Here is a 19,174-nt window from a genome sequence, read left to right on the forward strand (position 1 = left end):
ATACAGCACACATATACCCCTAGACCATAGCAAGTAGCTTGTTGGCTGATGGCTGTATCTTTCTTCTTGACCGACGTCACTTGGTACCTCTTGAGTTTTTTTAGACTGAAAACTTGTAGGATGCGGAGGATTTGTCAAGTCGCTAGTCTCAGTTGGAAACAGGGTAAGTTGTATACTCGGGTATTTACTGCACTTCACTAAACATACATAAAGATCGTCGTTACTTCAGCAAGTTGAGCGACTACTCACAGAGTAACGAAGACCTTATACATACTGGCCTGCTTGACAACCGGTCTGACTCGGCTTGATTGCATAGATCCTTCTGAGGAGGGGATCAAAACTAATGTTGAGAATGTTCGGAAGCGAACGTCGACCGCTCGATGTCGTCTCCGAGTAAACCGCGAATGCGATGCCAAGTAACGCGGAAACGATACTTTACCGTTCATTGGGTTCTGAAAGGCTTGTTTCTGATTTGATATACACCTCATCAGTAATGTTTGGTGGATGTTGTGGCTTAACGCTCCGTTGGACTGATCTTCCGTCGATCATGCTGGCCTTGTTACCTCTTTGAATAATTAGGTTAGAGTCAAGTGTTTTAGTCCGAGGAGTGTGTATGTCGTTAGATTCTTCCGTTAACGGGAGAAAGGAGGAATGTGAGTGTTTGCACTCTGTGAATAAATGTTGGTTGTTATGATATTTATGTTACTGTCATTGTTTTTGACCCTGAATGCAAGTATGTTCTGTAAAATCAGTCGCGCTTTTTCACCTAACAAAGGGTAGAACGCAGGTAGTACGTTGTACAAATGTTGAATGTTGGTTGATCCATATACCACATCCATTGGGATCATATCATATCATATCAATTCCCAACTCTTGCTTTCCTTCACTTCAACATCATATCTCAACAAGCCAACTCTCCGTTATTCGCGTCATTACTCTGCACTCTCTCTCATTACTGTTCGCTTGCCTTGCCTTGCTTGACCTTGCTTCAACCTTGTGTACTGGGTTCATCCTGCTTACTCCCGCTGTCCCGCAACCTCTATATCGTTTCATCAGTTGCGAAAGAACACTTCCCCCGCTCGATAAACTTCCATCAAGTACGCCTCTCCTTCAGGCAATAACGAGATTTACCATTCCCATTCCAGGTGATCCAATTCACATTCAGCTTGGATCTTGCTTACCAGATAGACTCGTCTGTCGAAAGGTTAGTCGGACGCCTCGTTGGGATTATATCATATCCACATGTAAGTCACCTCTTCTCTGACACAACTGTTCAGGGTATTCTGAGCGATAGTAAGGCAGGTTGACTGACTTTACCAAACCAACCCATAATCATCCTCCTACTATCGTCTCATCCAACCTGCTCGCTCGACACCCATACTCCATCATCCCTTCACCCGATAAATCACCATTGGTATCCATACTACCGTCATTTCGAAAGATAGAAGACCTGATTTCGGCAGAGAATAGGGACTCTAAGGATCTGTACGGTTTAGTAGGGTAAAAAGGGAAAAAAGCAGGCGCGACCAGCCTCACTCGCTCACTCACTCGAACTCACCTTCATCCTCATTTTCATCATATATCCTCGTCGATATCATTATCGAGATCATCATTATCAGTATCGTCCCATCTCACTCCCTCCAAGCTGCTCGCGATATCAATAACCCAGACAGACACGAAAAGAACCAAACTGAAACCAACTATTGGTCCCCCACATTCCTTTCAACCAACTCAACTCACGGTACAGCGTGATTCACTTTTGCTCAATTCCAATCCATTCAGTCCAATTCTCAATCCCGCCTTCTTCTGCGCTCGACATATCATTCGCATACAGACCAGCCAGGGTGATTCCTACAGTTCAGACATCCCCTCCACAGGTACTTGCTCATCCCCCGCACCAGTGTCTCACCTCAACTTCACTGGGGCTCGCACTTTGCTTCACTCGTAGATGGAGGGACTAGTTGCATGCGGGTCTGTACACTGTCTCCCAATGTGAGTAATGTTTCACCTTCTCCCCAACGGCATCGATCCTCGCCCTACCAACCGGCATGCGCCTCTCATACTCGGTCCATATATCCAACTATGTGATCTGCTTCTCTCCTATCGCCAAATATTCTTTACATAACGCACCTCCGCTATCACTTCATGCAGCGTTGATCGACCTTGCTGACAGTGATAATGGCAATCAATCCACTATAGACATTCACTCCGTCTCATGATCGTGGTCGAGCATCTCTAATCCTGATCTACTCTTGATATCATCATCAACCATGGATTGCTTCTCCTCATCGCCTCTGAACGAATCGTTCCCCTCATCTCGGTTCCCATCCCCAATACCATCTCCTACGCAGACCGAAACCGACTTACCCATCGAAGTCGACCAATCTTTCAACTCGTCATTGTCGTTCGGCGAAACTTCACCATGCTTTTCACCCACTCCCATCATGCCCAAAAAGGGTGCAGTCTCCCCTTCCTTCTCACAAGACTCCACAGGCTTCCTCTCGCCTTCACCGGTCTTCTCACTCAAACCTCGTCGACCGGACCCTGTGCCCCTCCAGCGTTTGAACATACCTTCCCCCTCCCGATCATCCAAGATGGACCTCGATGACACCATCAAGCCTCTTTCTGCCAGACCACTAGGACAAGGTAGGACCTTTGGAAGGGAGTTGTCAGCCAACATCATGCAACGATCGGCCGGCCCAGCTACGACCAAAGCTAACAAGGGAATGATGCTCCCACCGGAAGGCAGGAATGCACCCAGACCAAGAGGTGGATTGCCCATGCAGTGGACTTCCTCGAATGAGGAGACAGGTAGACCAAGGTTGGGCATGCAAGCTCAGATGTTCAGGCGAGAGGTAAGTCTACACATAATTTACCGAATCAATTATATGCTGACCATCAACACAGACCGATCCTGTCATGTCATTGTCCCCCTGTTCTGTCGCTTCAACGTCCGTCAGCGATGACTTTGCTATGGACGTTGACTCCCCCGCTGTCAAATCCCGCCGGCCATCGTCGCAACAATCACCTTCATTCAGCGGTGCCGCTTCGTTCTCTGGATCACCTGGTCTCGGTTCTTTCTTTTGCGAATCACCTGCCGCTCCATCCGCGCAAGCTCCTGCTAAAAGACGATCGCTTGTCACTGGTTCCCCTGCTTCACCCTCTTCCGGTTCCCCATCTGCTAAACGGACGTCGCTCGGTCTCGGTATCACTCGTCCTGCCCTTGAGAAAACCGCCTCTTCCAGTGCGATGCTGTTCGGTGGGGGACGGTCCAGCACAGTCAGTGCTCGTCGAAACCCTTCATTCAAGCGACCGACCCTGGGACCTCTCAGTGCGGGTCCATCTGGCGACAATGGTCTTCGAACGGCATCCGCCACTTCCGCTTTCCCCATTCTTTACGCACCTCCAAAGACCACACTCGGCGGCACACAATCAGGTACTTTCCCTCGCTCAGCCATGGCACCCATGAGAAGAGCTTTCTCCGTATGCGATCAGAACAAGATGCACGAAATGGAAGAAGATGAGAGTGAATATGAAGCCTCACCCTCCATGGCCGGTACTCAAGCGGAATACATGCGAAGGTATGGTCCTCGAGGTATACCCAAGGTGGATGGATCGCCAGGATTCAAGCCTGTCCGAGCATCAATCGCTACCTCGGGCCAAGGTGCTGCTAGTCCCAAGGGAAAACAAAAGGTCAGTCCCTATGGACCTGGTGGACTACCTGGATTTGGGGACAACGAGATGGACGGGAAGATTCTGCCGTGTCATAAGGTCAAAGAAGATGGTCTGGTCCGAATCACCCCAAATACACTCCAGGAGCTCATCAAAGGAAAATACACGTCGAAAGTCAAACGATACCATATCATCGATTGTCGGTTCGACTACGAATACGAAGGTGGACACATCGAAGGTGCCATCAACGTCAAATCAATGGATGCTTTAGATCAACTATTACTTTCCGAATCCAAAGGAGTCCACGCAAATGGTAACGCTTTACCTGTGCCCAGTAGAAGTGGTGAATTGGAAGAAGGCGAACAAGTCGTCTTGGTATTCCACTGTGAATTCAGTGCCAAGCGAGCACCAACCTTCGCCAAACACCTTCGATCGAGAGATCGTCTTCTCAACAATGCCCTCTATCCCAAAATCTTCTATCCCGAAGTATACATATTAGAAGGAGGATACTGTGGATTCTATCAAACCCAACCCGACAGATGTAAAGGTGGATATACACCAATGGACGATCCCAAACATCTTGAAAGGCGTAATTCCGATTTACACGATTTCCGAAAATTCAGCAGAACCAGATCTTTCACATATGGCGAACAACCCACTTTACCTTCTCGTGCTGCCCCTCCTTGTCCCCCATTGGCCTTCGCCGCTGCCTCCGCTGCTACTGCCCGAAGACAGGGGATGACAATAACGGAAGAAGACCACGAACATGATTCGTCGCCATTGGGCGGTGGTTCGACCTCTGGTAATGAGAACTCACCTTGTCCCAGAGCAGTATCAATGGGTCAACCGCCGATATTTGGTTCTGCCAAGACCAGAGTCTTAGGTAGAGTGGGATTCAATCGAGTAGCCTCGTACGCTGGTACGGGGATGAGACAGTGATCCGAAATATCAACAATAATCACCACAAACCGACCTCCCGACTATTCTCTTCATACCGAAAAGACTGTAGCATAGTTCCCTGTTTCTTTGCATTGCATCGCATCGCATAGCATAGCATCGAGTCTTCTTTTCTTTGGACATTATTATTTTCTCAGCATTGTTTCTAGGTCTTACTTTCTCTTTTGGGTATACTTTGTGCTCGGTGTATGTACTTTTTTTGATCGTTATTAGTGCCCGTTCTCTGTTCTTACTGGAAATACACCCCCTGTAGCCTTATTATATACCATGCTCTCGCTTTCTTCTCTGCATCACTTTTTCGTTACCTCTGCTTGGCATACTTATACTCATCGTGGACTTGTGAATATACGAAAGACTGTGAACTATATCTAGTAAATTGTTTATACAACTTAATTTGTGAATATAATGCATGTGATTTGGTAACAAGTCTGGAATACAGTACAATTGCAATGAATACGTTGCCGCTGCGTCAATGGGGATATGGATGCCTGATGAGTCACCTACGTATACCTCTCAACAACATCATCCAGCTTCTTCTCTAGATCCAGCCCTATCAACGTATCCAACAACTTCACCATCTTAGCACTATCACCTCCTACCAACCTGTCCATCTCGCTTGCCCCCTCCTTTGCACCGATCAAACCTATATCCCTAGCCGCACCAAGGCACCTCTGATCGACGTACGGATAAACCTCCTTCCACTGGGACTGAATCCTCCTCAAGAAAATACTGACCCCAACGGGTCCAATCCCCTTGAGGGTAGATAACATATCTCCCACCCTCTTCTGAGCTTTCTCAACATCGTCCAACCCCTCTATCGCGCGCCTGATCCCTCCCAGATCGTCTTCCTCCCCTTCTCCGTTCAGTCCCCTAACTCCCTGGGCGAGTTCTAAAAGCTGTACGGCAGTCTTCTCCTTATGCTGCGTTCGGGCTTTCCACAATCCCGCACGTACACGCTCCTCGTCCGTTTCATGCAGGACAGAGAACTTTCCAAATTCGAATGGCGGATTGAGGAGGGTAGATATAGTGCGGATACCCAGCTTGTGAGAAAGGGGTTTGGAAAGAAGCAACGAGGAAGTGAGGATCTGGAAGGGCGTCATGGCCGAATGAGGATAGCGGATATAACCCTCGGGAATCATTGAGGGGTGTGTATCGCCCGCTTTGGCCTTTTGCTTGGACGATGCGCTGGGTTTGGGTAAGGGATCGGGAGCGGATTTGGGGTTGGAAGGAGAGGTATGCTTCGACCAGTCCACTTCGCCGTATCCCCTCTCCGGGGCAGGGTTGGCGTAATCTAGTGCTTCGTCTGAGAGCAGGTAGGAGAGGAGCGCTTTGGGGTTGGACGATTTGACACGGGGTTTTGGGTCATCCGATTTGGATGATTTGGACTTCTTCGAGCTAGATTTGGATTTGGGTTGAGGAGATTCTTGGGTCTTCGCTTTTTTCGTAGGGGTCTCTTTCGATTTGGCTTTGGATTTTGCCGGGGATGACTTGCCGTTGGTCTTCTTAGCTTTTGATGGGGGTTCGTCAAACTCTTCGGCTGAATCATCTATAAGAATGCTTCCTATCAGTCTTGATGCTATCGGCACAATCAGTCAAGCATCATGAGGCTCACCATCACTATTTTCATATTCCCTCAACTCGCTCCCACCTGAACTACTGATTATATCCTCTGATCCAGCTGACACTTCATCATCATCGTATTTCCGCTTGGTCCCAACAGACGTTCTCTTCGATTTGGGTGCCATTATATATTGTAGACGAGTGGTTCGGTTATGCTGGGAAGTATATAGGCAGATTTAAGAGTATCAGTTCGATAGCAGATGAGTGTAATTCTGGATGAACAAGAGTTGACGCATGGAGATGTAAACAGATAACTTCTAGTACATCACCTCGTAATGTTCTCAATCTCAGTCTGAGCGATCGATACGTCATTTCCGGGATTGATCGACGATCGACAAATCGCTCTCAGGCACGAGACTGGCTGGCTGCTGGAATTCAAACAGTAAATCGAACTTGAGTGTTCGTCTTCATTTTATGCATGCTCACATGCATTACTCGTTACTGGGAGGGTTCAGGACTATTTGAGTATGGTGTATTGACCCGTGTCCCCAAGAAGATCAGTTTGTGGTGGAAGAAGAAAGTGATCGAATAGAGTGGTGTGTTTCCTTGACCAAAGTGGCAGGTTGAACAGATGTCCACTGCTTAATTTGGGCTTGACCGTCCAGCCAGTTCTCTAGCCCACTACCATCTTGGGAACTTCCGGTGCGTCCACTCGTACGAGTTTGATCACGCTTCATCCCGATATAAGCATCCATGCATTTTTTCACAAAACTTTGTTCTTGTTTTCACTCAACTCACTTCCGAAACAAACCAAACCAACCCAAAGCAAGCAAAACAACCCCAAAATGGCACCATTTTCTCCCCTACCTCCAACGCACTCGCAAGCCCAAATTGCTCGTGCACTCCAAGCACCCCGTTTCCCCCTCCTATTAGGCCAAGCCAATCTGAAGCAACACGATTTCTCACGACCCCCTCCCAAGCCCGTACAACGTCGGACCACGCAGTTCTTCCAGGGCGGACACCTATCATTCGGTATACTATTTTGCCTGTTCATTGCGACCCTGTGGCTCCTTGCTGCCATCTCCGCTGCTCAGATGAGCCTTGCTTTGCCTTCCCCTAGCGATTTGGTATATATGGATAGCGAGATGAACGAAGCTGGACTTTGGGGTGAGGTGGGGATGTACGAGTTGAGCGCTTGGAGGAGAATACGGAATGGTGATGCTTCCCTGGCGGGGGAGGGGAGATGGAAGAGGAATGAGGCTGTGTTGGACAAGTTGAAGGAATCAAAGGTGGTTAGACCCAGCATGTCTTTGGATCCGATATTGGCGATATCACAAGCTACCACACATGGCGTTGATACATCTTCGACATCTGGCACTCCTGGGCTCGCTTCTCAAGAGACATCTGTTGCCTCAGGCGTCTTATCAGATATGGGTGGAACAGATGCGGATGCGCCAGGAACGCCTGATCTAGGTACGGTACTAGAAGGTGAAGGGAAGGAGGAGTTGATTGAGGAGCAACTTCGGGTACAGGAACAACTTGAGATGATGGAGACGGACAGGCAGGAGTTGGAAGGCAGGAGACATAGACAGCATGACGAAGAGGAAAATGTTGATGGTGGATTGTAGACCGTTCAAACAATATATACCGAACGCCAAGCTATCCCACATACAGGACGAGTGAAACAGTAACGTTGAGCTCAGTGATAGATAGATGTATACATGACGCGAATGTACAAATGACATAATAATATAATACATTCCCCATTCACCCCAGAATAACCTGTTCATCTCCTATCAAGCTAGACTCAGAAACGGAAATTTACTTTTCCAGCCCTTCGAGCCTTTCCTTTTCACGGATACCGATGCTGGAGCGTGTCTCACACAGTCTGCCTGTTTGACAGGCGGTAATCCGCTGTCCCACGAGTCAAGCGCCGACAGCCCCTCATTGCCTGCGGGCAACCTTGAAATGGCTTGTCCCGATCTCGACTTCCTTCCATATTGAAAGCTGATACTTGGGAATCTTCTCGTTCTGGTCCTTTTCTGCTGAGCCTTAGATGTGGGATGGGTATTTGCGGTACTCGATGATCTGTACTCAAGGGATCAGCGGGGAAAACCAGCAAATATGTGAGAAGGATGGAAGTTCTGATGCTCACCCCTGTCTCAATCTATCGTTTTGCGTCTCATAGGACGTCGCCCAATCTTCACTGCCTGCTCTCCTACCTGTCGATTCAGACTTTCTCCATCTCAACCAACTTCTTCGGCTCTGTTGGGGTAAGATAGATCGATCCTGGGTGGGACTGTTTTCCTCCTCACATTGATCATTCCTGTTGGACAGCCTGATCTCAGCATTGCTTCGCACATTCCCGTTGTCCACATTGTGACGCCAGTGACATAAGGCGATCGAACACAGATACTCACGTCCCATTCCTCGAACTCCAACGTCGACCCGTAGGTGAAAGACTCGAGACCCTAGCTATCGCACCTGTATCTCTTTCTTGCGGCTTGAGGTGGGGATCCTCGACAGGATTGTGCTCATGGTTGATCCCGTTATCATAGCCCGTAATCATATTATACTCTTGCAACCTAGCTGCTAATTCCAAACCCTCTTGATCCAACCCCGACGGTCCGCCATCCAGATGAATACTTCCGCTCCTTTCCGTATCGTCAAAGCTCCCACCATCATCCCCAGGACCAGCTTCATCGTTCGTAGAAGATACACTAGGGGAGGAAGATCGATCGGGATTAACCACTCTAAATTGCATTGGCTGTCCGTGTCCATGGCTTGAAGGGGAGATGGCGTACCCCTCGATACTCCTTTTCCTGGACGAGTCGGAATGGTACAATGTAGAAGATCGTTGCGACCCTATGAGCTGGTCTTCCTCAGTATCAAGTATGTAGAACGACGGTCTGTGTCGTTGTGGCCTGGAAGGGGTCTGAGCGCGTGGACCATTAGGTTTAATCCGCGTTGTAGGAACACGAGTAACACGCGGAACGAGCTCGATGGGGGGTAATAATCCATATTGAGAGGGTGGCATGGGCGTGGGATCGGATGATCTCCTATGATTGTGTTCAGGATTGGAACTCATATCCAACGTCTCGGGATTAAGGTCCAGTGTTGGTAAACTGACAGGTATGATGTCGTGCGAGCCGTATACTGGTGGATTGGGTAGGTCCCATACGTGCGGATGTTTGCTTGAGATGCTCCCACTGGTAGAGTTGGGGGAAGAGGGCGCGTCGATAATGGGAGGGAAGGGGATGGAGGTGGGGAAGGTGAATTCCGAGTCTAGGAGTCCGGGGGACATTGCCACTTGTCGTTAGCGGGTGGATGTTTATTGGCTGCTTGTCGGGTGTATATCAGACGAAGGACGAAGGAGAGATAAAGGAAGAAGGAGGAAAAAAGACGATATGCAAAGTATCCCAACGATACACAATTGATATACCTCAAAGCAGTGCGGTGTAATCTTCCCATTCTTGGGAGAGTACAAGCACGGTATATTCCAGAACTTGCATGATCGACAGCAAGGCTACTCATCCAACTTTAAATCCTATTAAACTTTTGCTTTAAAAATAATCTGAATCGATAATTCGTAAGCTTGTTTCACCTGGGTATTCTGGACTTGGAGTTTGCTTTCGCCACGAGAACAGTACTTCACATGCCTGCTCGATGGATGTCTGATACCGTTGGCCCGCAGGTCAGAATGTCCGTCCAAGTGCGCCATGTCCTGCATCTTGCATGTGCCATGTACAGCAGTAATGTTGCCGAACCTCAGCCATGAACATGTGAGCACGGGTGCATCTCTCTTCCTCCGAAAACAATCACCCACGAAGGATGTATGTCTCATCAACACAAACGTCATCATCCCACCATCTCAAACAAGTTTCACCCCGCCAAAGTCCAGATGCAACCGCCACTTTGCAGTACCATTACACAGCCTTTGTCGTAGCATTCGTATTATAGATCCACTGTCAATCAGGTAACCCGGCAAGATCAACAGATCAAAGTCTCACTGATTACGTGAAAATTCGGCAGTGGCAATTAGCAATTAGGCATAAAGTCATAAGACATGACATGACATGGCATGACTGTGGATCGTTATCTACATATATATGCAAGAGATGATGATGATGATGGTAATGGTAATGAAAATTAACAAGAAGATTGTCAGGAGACCATGAAAATTGATGATACTCAAAATCGTTTGATTACAAGATATCTTCTGGGTTCATTACCCTTCGACCTGTAATAATGTGGAGCCACTACCGCTTTCTATGCGCTATGCGTCAATGACCATAGGTTCATCGATCGTACCGCCGAGAGCCTCCTTCTTCGTCTCAGCCGAAGGTGGAACAGGAGAAGAGAAGAAGTCCGCGACTGTCTTAGTTGTCGCTGCCGGGGTAACCGAGGGAGCAGGAGCAGAAGCAGCAATGGGGGCGGGAGCAGGAGGCGTAATCCCAACCGCAATCTACCTCGTACGGATCAGCATAAACCTCCTCTTGAACTCTGAAGGCGGGAGACGAACTCACCCAAGCCTCAGGCTTCACCTTCCATTGGCTTTCCTTCGCTTTACCTTCCTTGACAGCTACTTCCCTCAATTTCGCTTCGATCGCAACTTTCGTGGTGACATTATCGAACCTCTCACGTAACAATGAGATCAGATCGGGTTTGATCTTCTTGCTTCCATCTATCAGTCTATACAGTTCTGGGAGATGTTCTTCGGGGAATCCTACTTTGGGTGCGGATCTTGATTTGGGTTGAGTTGTGGCGGAAGCATCGCCATTCACCGGTGGAGTGGATGAATTGTAGATAGGTTTGGAGTCGATAGAAGATGAGTTTGGGACATTCATAGGTCTTTCAGGCGCAGGTGGTGGAGGGGGAGCAATGGCGATAGGCTCGACAGATAACAGACATCGAACGTTAAGGGATATACCGATGGCGGTAGTACTGAAGGAGGATTTGAACTGCTGAATGGGTTCAGGCGTACTGAATGTGAAAGGATCGATGGAGTAAGGTGTATCTGTAGTAAAACACAGTCAGATCGCCGTCACCCGCCAAGAGGCAGTGGCCTGCTAAGCTCACCATTCAAAAGCTGTATCCTGTATCCCTCCATCCCGTCCGTCCCTTCCTCACCAATACTTGTCTCCCAAATAGGTCCCTTCCAACTGGGTGTGAGCTTCACCACCTTCTTCGGCACGTCCCTAGACTTCTTCACCACTTTCATAGGCAATCTAGCTTGTTCAGGTCCAGCAAGTGGGTCATCTCCGTCCACAGGCGTAAACTCCACATCTTCAGCATCATCAAGCCAATCGTCAAATTCCCCATCATCCTCGTCCTCATCTTCATCCTCCTCGTCCTCCTTAGGCTCACCATCACCGAAATCATCCACATCTTCTCCCCCTTCATCATCTACCCAATCATCGCTGGAGTCATAGGAGTAATCGAAAATTGGATCCTGTGCGAACGGAGTTCGTGGTCCAACGACTACCGACCGCTTGGTGAACGTACCTGTGTTACATCGTGAGCGATGCGCGTCCGAGGAAGTCAGGCAACGGAAAACTCACCACAATAAGGAGGTCTAGTCTGCTGATCAAAAGCAAGTGTTTTCCATGGGAACCTTCGCCTATCCTTCAACTGACTCAATACCGCACGAGGGTCTTCAGCATCTTCCAGAGTAGCATACACATCTGCTACCGAACCGTGAGGAGGCATGCTCTTGAGGCCTTTGGGCAGGTGTTTGCGGGATGAGCGGGTCTGGTTGCCATGCTTTCGCAGGTGCTCGTTGATAAAATCTGGGCATAAGTCAACTTAGTTCGCTTCAGCCTCTGTTTGATCAATTTTTGCTCACCTCGTGAATCCCAGTTCTGCACATCCGTTTCTTGCACGCTTACAGAGCTCTCACCGTTGATGGACGTTTTCTTAGGTATCCATCTGTTAATTTCTGCTACGTGAACATTGGGTCTTTGTGTCATGGGTAGGAACACCCTCGAGTAATCGCTGCCTTTGCCTTTGACCGGAGATCCGTCATTGCCTTTCAGCTCTGTGCTAGAAATCAGCGTCCAGACTCAACCGCTCCCAACAAGACCGAGATGAACTTACTCGAAGGTCCCGCCTCACTGGCTCGACTGACTGGTGGTGTGGTAGGTGCTTTACTTTTGAAGAAACCTAACATCGCTTTGGCCTGTTTCGCTACAACGGCTTCTCGTCGTTCTTTCTCCTTCTCCTTGGCACTGCGACGCAAGTTGCTGTCAGCAATCGGTGGCAGCTAAGCGTAAAACGTGGACTCACGCCTTCTTCTCAGCAAGTTCAGCTTTCTTCGCTTCTCGTTCCTCCTTCTTCAGTCTGGCAGCCTCCTCCTGGAACCGACTTGTCAGCTCACAGCTTCCACTAAAAGTAGAGGGCTACGTAGCTCACCTCTTCAGGGGTCATTTTGCTCTTCTTCGTGGGCGATGTACTCCTTCCCCTTGACTCAACAGTATTCGCAGTCCCCTCTCTCTCCTGCCTTCGCCCTATACGCGGTGAGGCCTACGACAACGTCAGCTACAAATATAGAATGGCACTAGACGGTACTATACTCACCGCTACTTCCTCTGTCTTGGCTTTGTCCTTCACTTCCTTGACACTACTCTTATCTGCTTTATCTCCCTTGATCAACTCCAGCTTCTCAATATCGTCCAACCCATGCAATATCCTCAAACACTCTTGCCGAGCCGCTTCTCTCTCTTTCCTCCTTCGCATAATCTCCTCCAGCTGATCCGCGGGGAAATACTTCTGCAGGTCATTCGCTTCCCAGCATCGTATCTGAAGCGCAGCTGGGACTTTGGTAGTTGACGACGAAGGAGAAAAGTCGGAAGGGAGGAAACCATATTGATGAAGGGTGAATAGCTTAGGGATAAGAGGGGAGAGTGTTTCGTTGGGTAGTGGATCTAGACACAAGAAGATGCAACGTCAACATGGTTTTTGAGGATACGATGGCGAAAGCCAGCAAAAACTTACCTTGTCCGTCTTTGACGGCGTTTAAAGCAGATTTGAGATGTTTGATAAACAGCGACTCGTTACTTGAGGTGCTGTGCCATCTATCCTATCAGCTATCTACCTTCTGAGGTCCGGATAAGCTGAACAGCTCACAGTTCATGACCAGCCATTACTATCAAACCCCAGAACTCCTCTGGCAACTCCGTGATAGGTCTACCAGCTTCAACCTCGTCCAAAAGCCACCCTTCAAAATTGAGCAGTTCTGCGGGTACGTCAGCGACTGTTATACATCATACATGAGACTGAGCATTCAGATACGTGACTCACGTCTTCTGGGCAATTTGCGCGATGATACCTCCTGCTTGAATATCAATTTCCGACCTTTCAATTCTACCAATGATGCGGTTGCTGTCCATCCTATCATCAGCTGGTTGATCTCCCTCATGCCATCAAAGGTCAACTCACTATCAACCTTTGCTTTCTTGTCTACATTACCGGCACCATCGTTCTCCTTGTCTTCTGCATTGACTACTACACGAGACATGGTCCAGTATAAGCAATAGGATGGACATGGGTATCTGTAGAGACGATGCTACCACTCACCGCCCTCAGCAGCCTTCCTCTTCAAACCCTCCCTTACCGGACTTGGACTCATGGTGTACCCGGTGTTTTCGAGGGTTGTATTGGGGGTCATTGGCTCTACAGAGCGTGTTGACTCTGTGGTCATCTTTTGTCTATCTATGATATGGTTGTAGGAATTATAGCTGGATTGTGATATGAATATGAATCTATTTATTGAGTGAATGATTCTGATTCCGGTTGACGTTGACGCGTGCAGAAGGGACATGGAAATGGACATGGGATGCTCAAAGTCAATTCGAACATTAACGACGCGTCTGACAGCTGAGCGGTGTTAGCGGCGTTATTTTAACGTAGGAAAAGACAGAGATGATAGTGGCGCGTATATGTGTAGAGCTATGTACATTTATACAGTATGCTAGCTGAAATGACAGGACTGTGCGTGGGATATCAGGTATCAGAAAAGGCAAGATGCAAATGGGGTCCAGATGGACAGAACAGAGAATCAAGCAGCAGAGAGAGGTAAAGAATGCATGTATAGTCAGTAGGAATCAGAATCCGGATGTTCTTACCATACCATATGGTGGGTGTCTGTACCGCAAGATCTGGCTGACGAGATATCAGATTTACAGCTCGCCGTGGTGCGACTCACACAAGCCGTATGATAGCAAGGTGATACAGGAGACACATATTTCATGTCTAACCGAATTGCGCTGCGAAGAGTATCGGTTCAGCCGCTCGGACAACTTTGCTCAGCACGAATTACAGTACATACACGAGCTGACAAACCGGAATGCAGCGGGCCAACGTCTCGGTAAGAATTGTACACCTTGATCGCGGAGTTCAACCACAAAGACGGATCTCGATCGATCACATTGAGCTTGGAATTTTCAGCCTCAACGGGATACCAAGAAACCAAGAACTTGTGGCGTTTGTCGATCAGGTTCGAGAGAATGACGGCGGTTCGTTGTTTGTCCATCCCACTCACTACACACGATCGCGGGATCCTCGGTCTCTTGAGAGATAGTCCGTCTCTTACAGACATGCATGACCTTGAACCAGTCTTGAGGCCAGAAATGCTAGTGATTGCGGTCGGATAGAGGTAATCGAGCATGCAGCAATGAGAGAAGGAACATCGACATCGGACCGGGTTTGCGAGTTGACTTACGTTAAACGACGTTTATAAACCCTGCATTCCTCTGAGGTAGCGTACCTATGACATCAATATACTATGATTCCAGAAGGTCAATCGGCATTTGTCGCGGATGAAAAGCTGGTACTGTACTGCCGAACCTCGCAGCTTGGGCAGACGACATCGAGAGTTCAAACGAGTGATGATACTCGCTCATTCATCAAACATCGACCCAATCGGTGATTGCCGATGATTTGAATGGGAATGACGCTTGTTCAAGTGTGCCGACGCAATACAGTTTACTGCAGTTCGGTGTATGAAGCGAGCTCCGCACGGTGTATATCAGTCAAAATCGAAATGATCCTTAAAATTTCGGCGGTGTGTGTAACATTCGCGTTTTCTAACCCGTTTGCAGGGCAAAGGTGGTGAAGCGAATAAGAAGTTATGATACATGTCACCTCGGAATGCGTGTATCCGTTCCGTAGAAAGGTATGGTCAGCTGATAAGTCATTCAGAACCTTTGGGGATGGGTATCTGCACGAAACTCAAATTTCACTTCGTACCCGGTCCCGTTCTCCTCCGAGCCAAGTCAAAGTTGAACAGTTCCCATTCGAAACAGTCCAGGACAAGACCGTTTTCCTGGATATGGAAACGAACTCGTATTGTTGGTGAAACACACATCTCGCCATGATCTAGTGTGTGAATAGGGTCGCTCGTTTATGTGTAGGATTGTACGAATGAACTGAATATGTGTGTCTCGTCCACTCAATGCTTACAGAAGCTACAGTAGTATAAAACGTGTATGGGTCAATCCGTCGATCCGGACCTCCGTACCGTGTGGATGTTGACAACACGTAATTTGTAATGAAGAGTGAAACTCTGTTTTCGTATTTTCTAATGTTTACGTGTCTGTACAAGCACGTTCGATTTGAATCCCACGACAGATACATATATTCGCGAAAGAGAAAAAAAACTGTATTCGCAATCGGAATAAATGTTTGAGTGCGTCATACCAGTGCAAAGAATAAGGAACAAGCGTAATCCCCCGAGAAAATTCTACAAAGAACGACCTAAACGACCTAAAAACAACACAACGGGGCCTTGCGCATTACCCTGAATCTCGACTGTACCGTACCACTATACTATACACTGGTACAGTAGTAAAACCAAATCGACTCGGTAATCTGATAGAGAGCAGTAATGAGTGATATCGATGGCGTGAGTTTTACATAGCATCACATCACATCAGCATACCTAATCGAATTTTTCATTTCATTACACGCAATTCACTACGATACTTACAAAGCATCAAAACATTCAATCTTTCATTTATCATTTGCACACAACACCACACCTTACATCCAAGCTTAGAAGTATAGCATACATAGCATACAAGGAGTGATATCCATATCAAGGTGAGTAGGATATCCATTGATCCATGATCGGTAAATTTTCACGTGTATCCTGATATATTCTCCTATGAGAACGTGCGAGACAATTGAGTGCGTATGATTCATGGTGGAAAGTGAAACAAACTTTTTTCAACGAAAATCAGAAAGGGATATCATCTTGTTGCTTTGTTAAAGGAAACTACTGGGTCAATTGTGGACTATTCTATCATTCTATTCTATTCTATCATCCTATCCCATCAGAAAGGAGAAAAGGATAACAAAGTGAATAATGTCGACTTCACTTTAACCTCAACCGATAACCGCTCAGTCCTCTCCTCACATCACTTTCACCTTCACTTTCAACTTTTTTATCTCTCTCATTCTCATGTATAAATCACGACATATCTTATTAGCAACGAGAACCATCAGTCGCTGATCACATCAACACGCATCAATAGCATTGCATACAACATACAAGACATCAACACATCATCAATTCCACCAATACATTGTCATTTCAATTTCGGCCGACCTTCCTTGCCATCTTTGCTCTACTTTTTTGCTTAATCATCGACTCGTCCCCTCTCTCCTTTCATCGAATCGCATACCGCTGGACTTGAAAGGCCTTCGCATTCATCCTTGGTCTTCCACACAGCAATAGACACCAAACCCTGTACAATCCTTTCACATCGACTCGAGCTCACCTGCAAGACGTGTTCACAACGACTTACCTTTATTTCGAAATCCTCCCTTCAATCTCGTCATTGCGGACAACTCAAACAGCTCATCGAAGTCGATTCATCTCTTGTCGTTACAAGTCGTTACTCCGCTCACATCGGTTTCTGCCTATCGAAGCTCGATCTGTCTTTTACACGGAGACTGAAACTGGTCAGATCACCTGGGATATAGGATTCAACCACAGCCGTCCTTCGATCGGAGTGAGGATATTTCAATTACAGTCTTAGAGTTTCGACAGTCGTCGGCCTCGGACTTTGAATAGGAAATAAGGTATAAATAGATTACAAAGCGGCTCTTTCTGTGAGTTGGTTTTTACATGTCATATCCCACTTCCCACCCAAAAGTCCTTGTGACAACAAAACATTCCTTCAAGATTTCCCACTCATCTCAAAAAACCATCCATCACTCTCTAATCCGCCAAGCTATCTTCAATCAAGCACACCTCGCTGACATACCGAAAATGCCTTCTCTCAACCAGCTCTGTCAAAATTGCGGCTTGCCTCGTGCATCTCCGCCCCCACCACTCGATACCATGTTTGAAGAAGATTTTGAAAGGTGCTTTATCTGTCAACAGCCTTGCAAAGGGTGAGCACGAGTCTGCCGAAAATATTCACTTTCTACTCTATACTGACCCGTTGTATAGCCTGTACTGTTCCTCGGAATGTCGACTTCGTGATCAAGGAACGCCTTCGCCAGCTGTTCGAGCGGCGCACGGTCCCGTCAAGATCACCTCTCAGCTACCCGCCGCGCTGAGTCCACTTGTCCGACCGACTCAGCATCCAGGTCGATCGCCTCGGGTCTTAGCCCAGAATAGAGGGTCCAGCTCGATCTCTTCTGGATCTTCTTCCGTATCCTCATCCCCTCTTCAATCCCCACAAACGAATCCTTCCGAAGTCGACTCGCCCAAAAGGGACAACTTCGACCTCCCACCCCCTGCCTATCCTACCAAACAGTTTGGTGCACCCGCTTCAGTACCCATGAAGATTCCAGCTCTCGCTTCCAGACCCTCTCCACTTGTCGCACCAAGTCAGACGCCGGGATCTGTAGGCTCGACCGTTTACCCAGCTGGAGCCTCGATAGATACCCTTAGATACGGTCGAAAACCCAGTGCGGTCAACAGTGTCATCTCGCCCAACGCTCTCATCCCACGATGCGCATGTGGTAAACCCGCGAACCACAAGAACCGAGCGTCGAGTAAAGACCGAGCGGATCTCATAGATTCTGGATTTTCAAGGCTTAGTCTAGGTCCTTCGCTCGTCACTGCGCAGGAGGAACCTTTACCCAGATCGACAAGGATAGTCTCTGAATCGGCCATCCCACCTTTCATATCGGGTACACCGGGTCGAAAGACAGTACCACTCGGTATACCCTCAAGCCCCCAGGTCGCACCCTCCACATCGCTTTTATCTCGCTCTCGATCGGATCCCATACCTGGATCTCCTCAGACGCAACGAAAGTTGATACCTCAGGTCCCCGCTCCTGTGATTACCAATGTGATCACGCCGAGTCATAGGGAATCTAATGGTATGCCACTATCACCTATCGTGCCCCCGGCCACTAGACCAGGCAGGAATAGGAATCTAGAAGTGAATATGGATTCGCCAAGACGAGGAAGGTCTCGCGAGAGGCAGGAACATCACGTCGGGCAGATGACCTCGAACTTTGGTGGTCCGGCTGATAGGGAACAGGCACCTTCCAGGTCTAGGACCAGACGACGATCAGATTCGAGAGAACGAGAACGAGAGAGGGGTAGAGGTCGAGATTCGAGAGAGAGGGAAAGGGAGAGGGATCATTCGGGACATACTTCACCTATCAAGCAGACGCAGACACCTCAGATATTACCTTCCTGGTCTAGACGAGCGTCCGAAGCTACTGCTGATAGACGAAAGGTCTTGGGGGAAGTGGCGCCAGCTATGAGGAGGACAGCGAGTAACGGCAAGAAGTCGCCGACGTACGATGAAGAGGAGAAACAGAGGAAGAAGGATGAGATCAATAGGGCTAGTAAACAGTTGGGTCAGGTTTTTGGCGTCGCTGCGGGATAGGAAGGGTTTCAACAACACATATATCATTCGTACAAGACATATAGCATTTAGTACCTGGCATTTTCACATACATCACAAACGAACAACAAAAGTATATACAAACACAATTGAAGAAGAAAAAGTCAAACACC

At 48.0% G+C, this 19,174-nt stretch overlaps 6 protein-coding genes across 6 annotated transcripts; 3 read left to right on the forward strand and 3 right to left on the reverse strand.

The window, feature by feature from the left end:
• Positions 1-2,270: 2,270 nt before the first annotated feature.
• On the forward strand, positions 2,271-4,611 carry I302_102104 (uncharacterized protein; the record flags this gene model as incomplete). Its single annotated transcript, XM_019187484.1, has 2 exons — positions 2,271-2,855; positions 2,908-4,611. 2 exons carry the CDS (start codon positions 2,271-2,273, stop codon positions 4,609-4,611), a joined length of 2,289 nt encoding a protein of 762 aa, XP_019050362.1.
• Positions 4,612-5,129: 518 nt separating this feature from the next.
• Positions 5,130-6,374, reverse strand: I302_102105 (uncharacterized protein; the record flags this gene model as incomplete). The annotated part of the gene is made up of 2 exons (XM_019187485.1): positions 5,130-6,175; positions 6,242-6,374. The coding sequence occupies 2 exons, from the start codon at positions 6,372-6,374 to the stop codon at positions 5,130-5,132; spliced, it is 1,179 nt and encodes a 392-aa protein (XP_019050363.1).
• A 660-nt stretch (positions 6,375-7,034) lies between these two features.
• On the forward strand, positions 7,035-7,817 carry I302_102106 (uncharacterized protein; the record flags this gene model as incomplete). Its single annotated transcript, XM_019187486.1, has 1 exon — positions 7,035-7,817. The coding sequence occupies one exon, from the start codon at positions 7,035-7,037 to the stop codon at positions 7,815-7,817; it is 783 nt and encodes a 260-aa protein (XP_019050364.1).
• Positions 7,818-7,985: 168 nt separating this feature from the next.
• On the reverse strand, positions 7,986-9,493 carry I302_102107 (uncharacterized protein; the record flags this gene model as incomplete). The annotated part of the gene is made up of 3 exons (XM_019187487.1): positions 7,986-8,277; positions 8,345-8,515; positions 8,610-9,493. The coding sequence occupies 3 exons, from the start codon at positions 9,491-9,493 to the stop codon at positions 7,986-7,988; spliced, it is 1,347 nt and encodes a 448-aa protein (XP_019050365.1).
• Positions 9,494-10,465: 972 nt separating this feature from the next.
• I302_102108 (uncharacterized protein) lies at positions 10,466-13,888 on the reverse strand (the record flags this gene model as incomplete). The annotated part of the gene is made up of 14 exons (XM_019187488.2): positions 10,466-10,654; positions 10,716-11,206; positions 11,269-11,694; positions 11,751-11,978; positions 12,035-12,226; positions 12,286-12,416; positions 12,475-12,542; positions 12,601-12,711; positions 12,766-13,112; positions 13,183-13,253; positions 13,315-13,423; positions 13,489-13,569; positions 13,627-13,692; positions 13,765-13,888. The coding sequence occupies 14 exons, from the start codon at positions 13,886-13,888 to the stop codon at positions 10,466-10,468; spliced, it is 2,634 nt and encodes an 877-aa protein (XP_019050366.2).
• A 3,573-nt stretch (positions 13,889-17,461) lies between these two features.
• Positions 17,462-19,043, forward strand: I302_102109 (uncharacterized protein; the record flags this gene model as incomplete). The annotated part of the gene is made up of 2 exons (XM_019187489.1): positions 17,462-17,586; positions 17,645-19,043. 2 exons carry the CDS (start codon positions 17,462-17,464, stop codon positions 19,041-19,043), a joined length of 1,524 nt encoding a protein of 507 aa, XP_019050367.1.
• Positions 19,044-19,174: the final 131 nt, after the last annotated feature.

The sequence above is a fragment of the Kwoniella bestiolae genome, chromosome 1 (genome assembly GCF_000512585.2).
Source record: "Kwoniella bestiolae CBS 10118 chromosome 1, complete sequence".
Classification (NCBI taxonomy): Eukaryota; Fungi; Basidiomycota; class Tremellomycetes; order Tremellales; family Cryptococcaceae; genus Kwoniella; species Kwoniella bestiolae.